The 16,054-nt window shown below is 39.9% G+C and overlaps 1 protein-coding gene across 1 annotated transcript in view; it reads left to right on the forward strand.

Annotated features, from left to right (window-relative positions):
* MAMDC2 (MAM domain containing 2) overlaps positions 1-14,874 on the forward strand; it is a 138,388-nt gene extending 123,514 nt beyond the window's left edge. The window contains exons 10-14 of the mRNA XM_089691059.1: positions 1,830-1,923; positions 3,482-3,634; positions 6,117-6,379; positions 8,478-8,562; positions 14,464-14,874. Of these exons, the coding sequence (XP_089547185.1) occupies positions 1,830-1,923; positions 3,482-3,634; positions 6,117-6,379; positions 8,478-8,562; positions 14,464-14,531 (663 nt within the window). The 3' untranslated portion in view covers positions 14,532-14,874. The remainder of the gene's footprint in view (positions 1-1,829; positions 1,924-3,481; positions 3,635-6,116; positions 6,380-8,477; positions 8,563-14,463) is intronic.
* Positions 14,875-16,054: the final 1,180 nt, after the last annotated feature.

A 16,054-nucleotide genomic window follows, 5' to 3' on the forward strand; every position in this document is an offset into this window, starting at 1 on the left:
TGCAACCTCTAATTGCTAAACCTTATTCAGCCAACCACTACTGAACCAGTCAAATTTTGACTGGTTTATGGCTAACTTTAGGGAGGAAAGATTGGCTGCAATTGATTTTGTTTCAAATATGTGAACAGGTTGCCAGTGTTTTAAAGTGTAATTCCACTTTTGTTGAGAAAAATAAAAAATGTATCAAGTATCCATCCCTTAAGGTGTAGTTAGCCCTCAGGGAGTATATTTCCAAAAAAAATTTTGTTTTGCAGATGATGCTTTAAATGTTACTTGTATCTTAGTGCAGACATCTGAGAAAATCAGCGAGCCAATTACAGAGCAGAAACTACATTTCTGGCGTACATAACCCATCCAGGTTTTGGCGCTGTAAAGAAATCATCCTGTTTGCCATATTACATTGAATATCCTAAACAGAAAATGGCAGCAACTTCAGATTGAAATGGAATGGGGATTTGTAGCAATATTAAATTACAAGTTGGCTTGTGTAGCAATTTTATATGCTATATTATTCTATTTTACAAAAGAGTTCTCCTTTAACTGCCTCCCGCGCGATATAAGGAAATGACGGGCACAAGGTGGTTGTCTCGTTCTGGGAAGACGTCATATGATGTCCTCCCACTCTAACTGCATGTGCGCGGCTCCAGGAGCGCACAGCGGGGCGATCGGTGGTGTGCTGTGTCCCTCGGACATAGCGGATCACTGATCAACGGAAAGAGCCGAAGATGTTGGCTCAGTCATGTGACCAGCTGTGTCCAATCACAGCTGATCGTATGTAAATAGGGAAATGCCGATAACCTCACAGCTCGTGAGGAGAGGAGAGCCGGTAATCGGCATTCCTCAGAGGGGACATCTACTCTGATCATCAGGGCACTGATGATCAGTGTAGCCCCAGCAGTGCCACCTGTCAGTGCCCATCAATGCCAGCTGTCAGTGCTCATCAATGCCACCTGCCAGTGCCCATCAGTGCCTCATCAATGCCACATATCAGTGCCTACCAGTGCACATCAATGCCACATATGAGTGCCCATCTGAGCTGCCTTTCAGTGTCACCTGTCAGTGCTAGTCAGTGCCACCTATCAATGCCAGTCAGTGCCACCTATCAGTGCTTTCAATCAGTGCCACCTATCAGTGCCAGTCAGTGCTGCCTATCATTGCCCGTCAGTGCCACCTATCAGTGCCACCTATCAGTGCCATGTATGAGTGCTACCCTTTCAGTGCCCATCAGTGATTCCTGTCAATGCCCATCAGTGCCACCTACCAGTGCCTCCTCATCAGTGCCCATCAGTGCTGCCTATCAGTACCCATCACTGCAGCCTCATTAGCGCACATCAGTGAAGGAGAAAAATCACTTATTTACAAAATTTTATAACAAAAACTAAGAAAAAAACATTATTGTTTTCAAAATTTTCAGTTGTTTTGGTTTGTTTAGCAAAGAATAAAAAACCCAGAGGTGATTAAATACAACCAAAAGAATGCTTTATCTGTCTCAAAAAAAGTATATTTATATATTATATTGTCATTCAAAGTGCGACAGCGCTGAAAGCTGAAAATTGGCCTGGGCAGGAAGGGGGTATAAGTGCCCTGTAGGCAAGTGGTTAAACTTGAGAATATTTTGATAAAGCTGTTTTAATTTTAGGAGTGGTTAATATAAACAGAGTTTAACTTTGAAATTAACTTTGAAATGTATTCATTTTTACATTAGCACATATTTTAATCTACTTAAAACAAAAATGATCAAGAAATAAAATCAAAACCAAAATCTCACATGCACAGTTATGTCATAGTAATCACAGTTATGTGCACTGTTTTTTTTGTTTTTTTTTTAGGTAGTGTTTGTAAGTTGGTGTAAAAGTTTTTGGGATTGTGGTCTTGCAGCACTTGATGACGTAACAGTGAGCATTGGAAACTGCCAAGTAGCAGGTAAAAAAACAACTGTACTGTAATATTAATACACAGAGTAACGATATTTGTAGCAGGTTGAAAACAAATGGACATTTTTACTCTTGTACTTCCTGATAAGTTTAGAAAAGAAGATAACAAAAATAAAATTAGCCACATATTAATGTATGCAGTTATTTATTGCTGATCTTGTGATTGATCTAATCATTTACTTATTTATGTGCATACTGCTATTTACTACAACCTGTGACATTATATTGGATCAATTTACCACTAACCAGTCTGATGTTTTCTTTTTGATACTGAACCTTAGTTGTGTGCAGGTTATCTATATTGTTACTCTCAATAGCAGTGCAGTATCCATTTGTTTAATCTAATGTGTTAGTGTTTGAGGTTGTTCTCAGATTTGAGGCAGAAGAACACAGAAGCGGCTACTGCGGGGCTAGTTCTACATAAGGGTTTATTACCACTTTAATATTGTGTAGCACTACCTCCACAGGAGCCATTAGTAGATTTGTCATTAGGAGTGGAGCTGGAGACCACCAGAATACCTTGACCAAGGAAGCTCCTGGTAGTATCTCAAAAAAGATACACACCGATTATGGTAGAACAAATGACCAGGCTGTATTAATGGCAACAATTCTAGGATTGAGCAGTAAATAAAGTGTATTGACACAGTGTCGATACAATGCTGAAAGGTACCCTTTACAGCATGGCCACCTATGTTCATCAGGACCAAGAGCATAAAGAATAGCCTTCAGACTGGGAGATTTCTCCCTAAGTGAGAAATGTAGGGATGAACAAGGAATCAATTGGCTAGCTCACTTTTTGGGCTCTCAGTTAGAAGAGTCTTAAGTTTAAGCATGAAAATCTGGTAGATTTCCTACTAACCAGTATTTCTAATAGGATAACTCTGGATATGACACTGTCTGAGAAATGGGTTCTTCTGCTGGCTTAGCTGGGGCCCTTTCCATTGGCGTGCAATGCAGGGTGCTGTAACTTGAGGAGGTACAGTGAGTAGGGTAGTTCTCTTTCTCAAGTCAGGACTGTAGGTGCAGTTCATTTTAAGCAATGAAGTTGTGAGCAAAGTTTACTTTAAAAGATGAGAGGTTGCAGACTGAGGTCACTTTAAGACACAAAGTTGTAGACTAAAGTCACTTTAGGATGCTAAGCTGTAGGCCTAAGTGCTTTGAGGTACAAAGCTGTGGGCAAAGTCACTTTAAAAGGGTGGATCCGGGAGTTTGATATACTTTACAGACTGTATCAATAAAGGCCACTGGTGTATTGATCACACAATAAAGGCTTATACAGAAGAATGTCTCCAAGAACCTGAGGATCTTGAATGAACACAGTCTGAAATGTAACTGACTCTGATGATGTGTGGGTCAGCTACCCTCTCACCCAATTCTAGGCAGCACCTAGCGAAAGATTATTATTTCTGTTATTTCTAAGCTATAGGATATTTTGTATTGCCTTTTTGATTATATATTAGTCATTGATTCAAGAATGTTTGTTTTATTTGTTAACATGGTAAGGGGCTCTCTTTATTCTTGACTATGTTTGCATTGACATATTGCAGATAAGATGCCTCCACTGCCTGGAAGATGTAACTTTGAAAGAGATGATTGTGGATTTCAACAGGAATGGCAAAGAAGGGGTATTTGGCACAGAAAACGAGGAGAAACACCAACATCTTACACTGGACCAAAGGGAGACCACACTTCTGGGGTAGGTGAGTTCTGCAGTTCTTATATAAAACAATTTACATGACAACTGTATTTTTTTGCAAAATTTACTTAGGTGATTAAATTGGAACTTTACCCATAACAACTTGATACAAAATAATGTTCTTCAGCAAGGAACATGCATTCCACATTAATAATTTTGCTACCACAATTAGTGTGCTCTGTAAATTGCCTCCAGCATTGTTTCTGTTTCTTCTCGCTGGAGGCTGCAATGTTGTTGAATATCAGAGCCCCTGTGTAGCAGTAAGTCTTTAGGCTGTCGGAATCAGCCTCCACAAATTCAGCACAGTGCCAAAAAATAGAGAGCAACTGAGCATGTACAGAGCAGGGTGAGACAGTGGATTTTAACCAGTATAGGCACTTATTTTTAATGTTTTACATATCTATACATACAAAAGGGGCCAGCCTGAAATGATCCACCAGGACTTAATTTTTGACTAAAGTTCCACTTTAAGGTCATATGCACATTGGGTTGGTTTTGCTGTTGTTTGAGAGGTCTTTATAGTGCATGTCAAAAAGACTAGTGCTGAGATAAGGTGGAGCATTACTAATGTCTATTGTGACTACATTTAGCAGTACACGCTGACCTTATCTTTTCTGAGTGCAAGTGACTTTCTTTGTGTACAGAAATGGAGGTATTCAGAAGTAAAACATTACAATTTTTGGCTATTGAAAGTTTGCAAATTATGTGATGATATTGTAGTGTTTGTGGTAACTAGGACCTTATATTTTCACTTTAAATACACACTAGACTGCAGTGCATAGATGTTACCCAGCTACACAGGCTTTGAAATCCATGTTCATGCAATGAAATTCATGTGTTTTACTTCAGGAAAAGTGTGAATAGGTCCTAAATGTCCACAAGTTCTCAGTATGTTAATATTTAGTGAACACATACAGTATATTGAGAAATGAAAGGAAAACGTTCAGATTGTTAGAAGATAAGTTCACCTTTACATATGTTTCACAAAAAGGTTCTCATGCACCACAGTGTACCCATGCACCCCATTCACAACAATATATTAAAATGCTGGGTTCCATTGCCCAATCAAATTTTTTACTGATTGATTTGTCATATTAAACTATGCTTCCTCAATCCCTGGTAAATAGCTAAACTGTAGATTTTAACTATAGGTTCACTTTTGCATGAGAAAGTGATACAATAAACTTAGAGTGAATAAAAAAAAGTGAAGCGCTCAAATCAATACCACTCTCCCTTTATCAAAATTCTATGTAAATCCTAGTGTCAATTAGGGACAGATCTGTGCGAAACAATTAATATGCAAAAATATATAGGTGCCACATATATATGATATACTTCACATACATAGAAATTCATCAACCCAAAAAATGTAAATAGACAATATGTGCAATTATCCAAACACAATAATATGCCATCCAATCTTCATGTGATAAACAACATCCAATTTCTTCTGTGTGTCACTGGAGAATCACACTTTTCACCACTTAGAAAAACATCATTGTTACCAACACACCCCCTTTGGGTATCTAATAATTAGACCCTGCAAGCAAATGGAGTATACAAATAAATGTTACAGATGTATCAGAGCTTGCATCCAAAGGACTCTCTTAGTGGTCACCAATATCCCCAGTATAGGTATCATGTAAGTCATAAAGTGAAGACTGCAAGCAACTCATTTTATTCAAAATATCCACATATACATTCACATGGTAAAGTCATCAAAAGCTCTTGCAAAAACACACAATGAACTGCAAACTCTATTTTTCTAATAAACTTAAAGCGATTCTAAAGGCTAATTTTTTTATTTCAAATAATAAAGTTGTTATACTTAGCTGCACTGTACAAAGATATTGCACAGAGCAGTCCCTTATCTCTTCTTTGGTGGTCCCCTTCCAGCACTATATGGTCTTCCTCTCTTCTGAGTGCTCCCAGAGAAAGCTGCATGCTATGGGGGCACCCATGTGTGCATGCTCCCGAGCCAGGCTATAGACACACACAGTGTGGCTTGGCCACACCCATTCTCCCATCCCCCCTCCAGCGTAGCCTGTGAGAGCAGGCAGAGGGAGAGAAGAGCTGAAGCCGGCCACAGCTCTGGATTGATAGTGGACTCAGGTAAGTGTTTAGGGGTAGGGGGCTGAGACTGCTAGGGGGCATTTTTTACCTTTAATGCAGGGAATTCATTAGGGTAAAAAATGGTTTAGATTTAGAACCACTTTAAAATGCCGCACATTACCACAACTCACAACAGATCTCATTTATGTTTAAGCACAGTATAACTGTATGTATGCACATCTATTGTAACATGACAGTAAATGTACAGTCTCAAATCTTATATTCTCATTTCTGAAAAACATTTTTTAGTAATTTTTTGTTTCTAAATTATATCTATAAAATGATGAAATATAGCTTTTTTAAAATTGAATAACACTTTGGAATAATTACTGAATTTAATGATTAAAATGTTTTTGTAATTTTGTTCATCTAAGGATATTACATGTACATTGAAGCCACCAACATGGTTTATGGACAGAAAGCAAGACTTATCTCTAGGCCACTTCGAGCCATCCATGGAAAACAGTGCTTAACTTTCTTTTACCATATGTACGGTGCTGGCACTGGACTTCTTAATGTATACGTGAGAGAAGAATTTGGCAGATATAAAGATACTCTTCTGTGGACCAGGAGAGGTGAACAAAGTATTAGTTGGTTGAGAGCACAGATAGAATATGAAAGCAACAGGCAACACAGGGTAAGTTTAAAACAATTGCATAACACATTACAACACAACAGTTGCATAAAAGTTGAACAGTAAAAAAGAATTTAATTTTAGAGAGACACAATGGATGAGATTTTCAAAAACTTGAGCGCACAGAATCTGGTGCAACTGCGCATGGTAGCCAATCAACTTCTAGCTTCAGCTTATTAAATTTAGTTTTGACAATAAAACATAGGTTGAGCTGATTGGTTTTCATGAAGAGCTGCACCAGATTCTGCACAATGCAATTTTAGCAAATCCCCCCCAGTATGCACATAATAGGAATGTATCAGTGTACTGTAATTTAACTAATAAAAGACAATGACTGATATCATCTGTGTGAATTCTGCTTTCTCAGATTATATTTATAAGAACAGAAGATAGAATGGAAGAACATTTTCTGCCTTGATGTTTCTTTAGACGAACTAGGTTCAGATAGCATGTTCCCCTCCTTTTTAAAAAGGACATCTGTACTTTTAAACTTTACTGCTCTAATCCAAACGCTACTGAGATTCCAACTTTCGCCAGCCTATTTTAATGAAGTCCAGACAGATAGAATAGAAGATACATTTTTTCATCATTGCAAACTGTTACCTAACTGCTGCAGAGGAAATCAGGTCTCTTACCCCTAACAGAAAGGCCTGTGTTATGTTCCAGAGCTGTGTAACTGTCAGGACTAGATAGGCAGAAATGAAAATCCTTTGGCAGGTAAAACAGCTCCCAGATTTGTATTTTATCTGTGTATTTAGCTATTTGCCTGGAGTTCAAGATTTATATGACGTGTTTAAGCATTTTGAACAAGTGTTCTATATAACAGTGATTTAATACAATACATGACCTGGCACCCCACATTACATTTCTGTAGTCTCATCATGTCAACAACCAGGAAGCAAGTGTACTAAGCCTAAAGCATCCCTGTTTTGAAGCTAAACATGACCATTGATTCTGCAGCTGTATGGTCTGAGAGGTCAATGGAAAGTGCCACTTGATATTATGGAAGACCAAAGGCTGCTTCACACTGCTCCAGTGAGGTCCTGATACGCTTTGGGTAAAGCACAGCTAACCGGCAGGTTTTGTGCAGGTTAGCTGCACTTTCCCATAGACTTCTGTGATGTCCCACAGTTTCAGAAAGTGCAACAAAGATGTAGAATGCAGGAGTTTTGGTGTGCTTTCTGACACCGCAGGATCTCTTAGAAGTCTGTCGGAAAGCATGAAAAATGCAGATTAGCTGCACTTTACAAAAGCTCAGTGGGCAGTATGAATCGCCCCAAGAGTTTGAAACTCCTAGAAGTGTGTGTTCTCCAGGGGCGGACTGACCATTGGGCCCAGGGTCAGTAGGGGGCCCCATGAGATGCCCCTGATACCTTTTTCATAGGATTTTTTGAGTTTGGGCCAGAACACAGGGGACCCATGATCCCCTATTGCCCGGGGGCCCCATGAGTTGTCAGTCTGCCCCTGGTGTTCTCCCACCAACTCCTACATCACTATAGGCCCCAAAAGTTTCATAGGGTCAGCAAGAGGAACAACAGTGGTTAGGTGGGACATTGCTACTCGAAACACTCAGCAGTGTTAGCAGCAGCAGGGTAGTTTAAGTGCATGTATTTTATTCAACTACTTCAGTAAACACAAATGTTACAGTTATTTTAATTTGCAGCAATCACATGTGGGTGATCTGCCCTGGATGCAGACTGGCTGCGTAAAGGGCAGATCACATGTATGTGATTGCTGCTTGAGAGATTACATGTGAGTGGGTATGATTAACTGTGAGAGTCGGCAGCCTCCCATTGCTTTTAATTGGGCTGCCTACTCTGAGCTAATCTTGGGGACCCCCCCTCAGCACCAGCAGGGTGCATTCACAGGTGTAAATGCACCCAATAGTAATGATCATTGCACTAAAATGTTTTTATGACACTTGATTAGGATCCTATGTAATATACCTGTAATATTAAACTCTGTTGGTATAGGCAATCAGTTGTATTTAAAAATTAGAAATATCCATTGGAAACAGCCAAATCTTTATTACACGCTTCGTTCTTGGAGAATAGATGATAAATACCCATTGAATGAATGTTCTACTTTTTATTTTGAACAGATAGTATTTGAAGCCATACGTGGTATTTCTATAAGAAGTGATATTGCAGTTGACGATATCATGTTTCAGAATGGATCTTGCAAAGGTAACCCATGGTGTATACATACAGTATATCTATTATGGAGTACAGTATATCTATTTCTATTGTGTTGTATTAATGCCTTTCTTTTGTTAGTGTAGCTTATAAAGTATAATCTGTAACCTTCTACTGAATTACAGTAAAATAAAATGTCCAGACATATAAAGGGATTCAGTTTCACAAAAGGACATGTTCACAATACAGGTAATAAAAGGTAATGTTTAGCTGTAAAGGTATAACAAACTAAACATAGAGAAATACCCTCAATAACATGATTTTCTGAAAAGAAAAATAGACATTGTTTGAGGTATATGGCTATGTTTGTTATATTGAAATATTCTTGTCACTTGTGTAGTATTTTTCCATTGATTGTATTTAATATATTTATTTATTTATTGCAGTTTAACAAATTTTATCATTAGGGACAGCTGTAACTCTTCCATACCATCAGAAATATCAACTTTATGCCAAATTCTACATCAAACTGGACACATCGTTTATTGTGAATATAATGGCTAAGGCATCGTACATTTTCAAATGTTTTTTTTAACTTGTGGTGATGGGCTCACATGTTGCAGCTGCAGTAGTGTCATGGCTAATTGATTCCCCTATATCCATGTATTCATTCACCTAGCCTGTCCCTATTTGCTAAAGGGCCTGGACAACTTCCTGTTCCCAATCATCCAGTCAGTGCTTTGTAATTTTTTTCCATGCTGCATCACAAAGCATTAAGGTGATGAAAACACAATTCGTCCAGAACATTGATCTCTCTGTGAATGCTCTGCCTGTTTGTGGCTGTGTCAGATCTAATGTACTTCACCTGCACCAGTCCCAGACTGAGAGAACCAGGGATTGTGAGATATATAATTTTGTCACAGGAAGTGGCAGTTCTTAAGCTGGGTATACATATATAGTTCTTTTTTCCTTCAACCAGCGGGTTGAATGAAACAAATTGACAGATCCCCGCATCAACACACGCAATGTGGATACAGGGATCTCTCCCTCTGTTCTATTGTATTCTAAAAGCAGGAAATCACGGGTCCCCCCCCCCCCCCCCGTCGGAATACACAGCCATTGGCTGCATGCCCTGATCGAGTGCTGGTTTTGACAGTATGACTGCTTGATAAAAGTCGATCATTAGACTGACAGAGAGCGGTACACACGTACCATAATTTTCCCGGTTCCTACTGAACCGGCCGAGTTTCGGTATGTGTGCGCTAGGTTGTAGAGTACAGACAGAGGTCATGTATTAACTTCTGGATTGCAATTTGTCATTCCTCATGACTGAACACAAACAAACTTCTGGGATTGGAATGTAAAGATTTACTTCACTATAGGCTGTGTGTACAGGCTAACAAATTACACTATGGCACTACATGATCAATGCACATCTTATGCAGATGTAGCACTACCCCCTTTGAAGTTTGGATCCTCCTGTAGTCCTGCACAGCCAGGCAACACGCATTTCCTTCACTCAGACTTGCATCAGGAGACAGTAACCACTCCTTGAGCTTTGTTTTTAAGATTTTTTAGGGGATTATTGAACTTGGATTGGTAACGGAGAACAAACTCCTTAGAAACTATGTACAAGTCTTTACAGCAAAAGTCCCTTCTAGAGAGCTAGCCAGCATCTCCTGTAGTACCACCACAAACCCTAGATGAATTCTTTCCTTATCCAGCTGTACTTGGTTAATCCCTGGGTAGGGGATCCAGTGCCTGCCACTGCAGTGTGAACAGTCCTGTGTAAAAAGGTAATCCAGTTTTCCACCAGAGTGCCTCTTTCCCCTTATTGGCCCAGGGGGTGCAGGTTTACTCACTCAGTCCTTCTCCTGTACTGCTGGTGGGCCGGTGGCTGCTACCAGGCCTTCTAGCTGGGCCGCTCCTTCCCTGCTGCACAGGTGGTCCTTGCTGTGGGGGCCAGTGAGGTCCTGACCTTTCCTCCCTCCAGGATCCTCTACCTGTGGGTGAGCCCCTCTCTATCTGGGCCCCCACACAGTCTCCTGCTCTCCAGCCTCACTTCCTCATCTTCCACCCGAACTCTCCTGCCACTGAGCAGGCTCTCACTTTTAAGGTCTGTCCTGGCCCCATGCCAAGCCTCCTGTTAAGAATTGGCCAGGATGCCTCAAAAGTACAGATCAGCCATTCCTTACTTCCACCCACTGCTTCTAGATCTTTCTCCAAAGTTCCAAAGCAGGGGGAGGTTTCAGAGAGCTGGTCTGCAGAGCCTCTCAACCCCTGACCACAATTTGACCCCTCTGACTATTACACCAGCCTACTGCTCAGCCTCTAACTAACAATTAGGACTAGAGCTCCCCCTAGCTAAGTAAGAGGGTGCTACACAGATGAAAAATACAAGGTACAGGTAGGAAGGTTTATAATGTGTTTAACACTCTCACTGGGATGTAAATACAAAGAGTGCTGGAACAAATCATATATTGACCTTTTCTTGAAAAATGTTTCTGCAAGCTTCTCCCTGTGTGGTTATCATAACCAGAAGTCTAGGCATATGCTTGCAAGGTGTCAAAAAGAAAGCGTTAATCATTCTGATCATTACCTTTAGCAGAGATTACAATAAAGAAAAGAGTTACGGCCCTTCTATTACTGTGTGCTGATTCACCAAAGCAAAATTGTTAACATAAGTTTATGGTAACGTTTCAGCATGGGTCTCCACTTTAATTAATATTAAACGACATGGGGTTGATTTACTAAAGGCAAATGAACTGTGCACATTACAAGTGCAATTGCTCTAGAACTTCGTAAACAAGATTAAGCTTCACTTTGCAAAGAATACCCAATCACATGCAAGGAAAATGGAAAGAAACAGCAATTTTGCTTGCACGTGAATGGATGATAGAAGTAAGCAGAGCTTCCCCTCATTTAGGAAGCACTAGAGAATATGCCCTTGCAGACTGCAACTGCACTTGCAAAGTGTACAGTCTATTTTTCTTAAGTAAATTCACCCAACAGGTTCTTACCTTATTTGCATTAGTGTTTCTTTAATTTTGTACAGTGGAATAAAACTAAAATGTAATCCTGTAAGAAAAAAAAAATACTGTATGTGAAAATAAATCTAATATCAAACACCAGCATAATATGATGTTACAAACAGAAGAACAGCAAAAGATAAAACTAAATGTGGAGGATATAAAAAAAAAGTAAATATTAGGAGTAGAAGAAGGAAGGGAGAGGTGGTATAAGAAAATGTCACCTTTTTTCTATAAACATTTTAGATATACTGTTTAATTGATACATTATGCATCTTGTTAGTTAATGCTATTGAAAAAAAAACACCTTTCCATTTCAATTTTCAGTTGGTAGAATTTTCTAAAACTGCAAAAAAAAAAGCCAAATGTCACATTTTTGATATATGGCAAACTGGACATATTCTTAACATTTCAGGCTCATGCAATTGGTTTTACTGTCTTCTCTAAGCCCTGGTTCACATATAGGCGGCCGTGCGGTCCGCGTTTGCGCAGACACAAGAGCCCATTCGATTGAATGGACTCCCGTGCCCCGTGCAATGCAGAGAAGTCCCTGCACTTCTTCTGAAAACGCAGCCCGCTCGTGAACATTGGTTCCCAGTACAGTTGCGTTTTCCAGTGCGGGCGGCATGCCATTAGAACTAATGGCACCCGCCTGCGGGTTCGCATTTCTCTGTGTGGGTGGTGCGGCTGCACGGATGTTCATGTGGATCCGCAGCGGCACCACCCGCACAGATGTGAACCTAGCCTAAACGTTAGCATAGAGCTAGAAGTCAAATGAGAGGTATGTGCTGCAGGAGTAGTTCTATTTTTATAAGATGCTTTCTAAGTTTTTTGGGGGTTTATTTACTAAAGCTGGAGAGTGCAAAATCAGGCTCTCTTTTGCACAAAAACCAATGAGCTTCTAACCTCAGTTTGTTCAATTAAGCTTTGGGAATAAAACCTGAAAGCTGATAGGTATCTATGCAGAAGAGAATATGATCCTCAGGGGCGGACTGACAACTCATGGGGCCCCTGGGCAATAGGGGATAGTGGGGCCCCTGTGTCCATGCCCACACTCAAACCACACCCAAAAAAACCTATGAAAGGTACCAGGGGCATCTCATGGGGCCCCCTACTGACCCCGGGCCCTCAGGCAGTGCCCGAGTTCCCGAATGGTCAGTCCACCCCTGATGATCCTATACTCTCCAGCTTTAGTAAATAAACCCCTTTAGGACTAAAGGGATAAAGATAAAGGGGGGAATTCAATAAAGCTGCTGTGACACTTTTCTGGCGTTAATTCCTCGTTATCATATTGCACCAAATTCATGCAGCAATTGCGACACTTTTGGTTCTGAAAGCGACTTATGCATGAAATTCAAGTAGTTCCAAAATGTGGTACTTTTACATTGTGTCCCATTCAATGTGCCAAATGTAAAAGTTGAGCTAATTAAGACCAACTCTCTTTTAGCAAAGAGAAAAACTGCCTCAGACCGATTTTGCAAAAGTGTCTTGAGTGTATTCTAAAAATAACGTAGGATAAGCCAAATTCAAGTACAAATTCAGACAAGTACATGAATTTGGCACATTTTCACCACTTTTAGAATGCACGAGAGACACTTTTGCAAAACCTGTCTGGCAGTGTTTATGAATTCCAGGGAATGTTTCCTCTTTTAACCACTTGCCCTCCACCCTATAGCAGAAGTACTGCAACAGGACGGCATGGCTGCGCAAAATCTTGTATATGTTATTTGCATTTCTGTGTAGGGGACACGTGTGCCACCCTACCTGTGCCGCTAGTGGCTGTTGGGGACGTCAACACAGCACACATAGTAAAACACACACAGCACACAGTTAACCCTTTGATCACCCCAGATGTTAACCCCTTCCTGCCCAGTGCCATTAGTACAGTGTCAATGCTTTTTATTAGCACTGATCACTGTATTAGTGTCACTGGAGATTTCAGTAGCAGTTAATCAGTTCCTTCCCAGTGTCAAAATGCCCATCGCAGTCCATTTATAAGTCGCTGATTGCCGCCATTACTAGTAAAAATAAAAAACAAAATTCCAGTATATATACCAGCATTTGTAGATGCTATATCTTTCATGTAAACCAATTAATATACACTTATTTGGATTTTTTTTTTAGCAAAGATATGTAGAAGAATATATTTTGGTCTAAATTTATGAAGAAATTAGATTTTTAAAAAAGTTTTATTGGATATGTTTTATAGCAAAAAGTCAAACATGTTGTTTTTTTTTTCCAAAATTGGACTTTCAAAAAGGTCTTTTTTTTGTTTATAGCTAAAAAAAACCAACAAAATGCAGAGGTGATCAAATACCACCAAAAGAAAGCTCTATCTGTGGGAACAAAATTACATTAATTTCATTTATGTACAGCGCTGCATGACCGTGCAATTGTCAGTTAAAATAATGCAGCGCTGTCTGACAAAAAATGGCCTGGTTAGGAAAGGGGGTAAATCTTCTGGAGGGCAAGTGGTTAATTTGACTTAAGATTGCTCAGGTGGTGGTAATGAATGCAGGGTCTGCAGAGCTTGAAGTCAAACTAGAGGCATCCCCTGCAATAGGAGTTCCTATGTTTCCCACGTATATTTTAGATTCTTAATGAGTAAAGGGTTGCAGACAAAAATTATTTTCTTATTACTGCCTTTGGTTGACCGCATAATTGTGATGTAATTAATGCAGATTGGTTCACTGTTTTTCCTTATGTGAGGACAGAGCCCTAAAGCTGGCCATAGATGGTTCGAACCCCTGCTGAACCATCCAAGATTCGAACCGTCACTGTACAAGTTGATTGTTCCCAAGTCAACCCATCTACTGAAGAAGTAGTTTTAAATGCAAACATAGTTTTGGACCAGCTAAATTTAGGGTTTTTAGTATCCAGAAGCAAGTGCAAATGTGATAATTATTAACTTTTATTATTACAGATTCAGAAGATTCTGGGACGCTACAATCATCTGGATATTCAGATGACTTCAATGAAATTGATTTTTAAGCCATGACTTTTTTAGAAAAGAAAAAGAATAAAATAGACATTGTCACTCCAGAAACTGCACAGAAATTCTTTGATAGAGCAATCTGAAGAATGTTTATAAAATATTAACAGATACATAGCACAACTCAGAGCACTTGTGTTCGCAGACAAGAAAATCTACTCAGGGCTAGAAATATGTTACAAATGCATGTATTGTCAATAACTGTGTGTGTACAGCTTTGCTGTTTGCCACGGTTTTCACTGTATTGATTTTGTGTGTATTTTTCAGTGTGTGTGTTTCTTTTCTTAACACAGGTGGGAACCAGTAAAAGTTATTCACAATAAAATATTTTATTTGTGATAATTTGTTTTGCAGGTTGTTTCTTTACCAATGTAACTGTTCTTTTGCAAAATGGAAAGCTTGTCTTTAAACTGCACCTGTGCCCAGACTATAAACTTTAATGTATTTACACATTCTTAACATGCAGTAAAAAACGATTTAACTTGGAGACTGCAGCTTGGTAAATCCACCTACCCTTTCCATTCTCTTGTTTCCAAGCTTTCCCATTCCTTCAGGTAGCCAGGAACCATCATAAACTCTGTCAGGATACAAAGCAGGAGGAACTTGCAGAACATATGTTTCCTGAATTTTTCTGTGATAAAATAACCCAGGAGAGCATTTTGTCACCGCAGGGTTCAGAGCTGTCATTCCCTGGCTGTTGTGGCTGATTAGCTGCAGTAGAGGACTGGGGAGAAATTAGGGGTCTAATAGACCCCTGATCCTTCCATAAGGAGGACATGTCACTTGCTCATACTACACCCACTGGGGTAGATTTACTAAAATAATAAATATACTATATATATATATATTTATTGTGAGGGACTAACCAAGTAGCAGGTTTTGCTTGACCCCCTGGAGAATCAGAGCACAGTAAAAGAGGCTCAGCACAACAGCAGGATCTTGGTGAAGAAAGTTGTGCTTTATTTACAAGACTGGTGAACACAAGGTGCATATATCCAAAACAGCAAAAAAAAAAAATACAAGCAGAAAATAAAGCCTTGTTGCACTGGGCATCTAACTGCAAACACAGGTCCCTATCTACCTGTCTTGATACAGCCTACTGCTGCTCAGACACACACAGCGTCTCCAAGTCCAAAATCACACAGATTTACTCTCACCGCAGTATTGTTTGGTTGCTCCCCAGTCTGTCCTGCATAGCAAACTGGTTTCAGGTTGGAGCATCTTTCCTAAGCAGCCTGGGAGTTTTATAGAACTCAGAGCCCTTAACCTGCTACAGCTGAGCTCATTAGATCATCAGTGAGCCAGACAGCTTCACTACACAGCACCAAAGGAGAAACAGTCAGTGTAAAGCATGAACCTGGGACAAATATACCTCCCATCCTGGACACATCCCTCAGGCTACGTTCACACTAGCCTTGTTAGCAAGCGGCAGACAGGCGTTTGGGAAGCGTTTTTACCGTTTCCCAACCGCCTGGGAAAATTCTGCACATTGCAGCACATGGTGCTGTTCAAACGTGAGCAT

This window comes from Staurois parvus, unplaced genomic scaffold, assembly GCF_062004578.1.
Source record: "Staurois parvus isolate SC_StPar_1 unplaced genomic scaffold, SC_StPar_1.0 ptg000549l, whole genome shotgun sequence".
Taxonomy (NCBI): Eukaryota; Metazoa; Chordata; class Amphibia; order Anura; family Ranidae; genus Staurois; species Staurois parvus.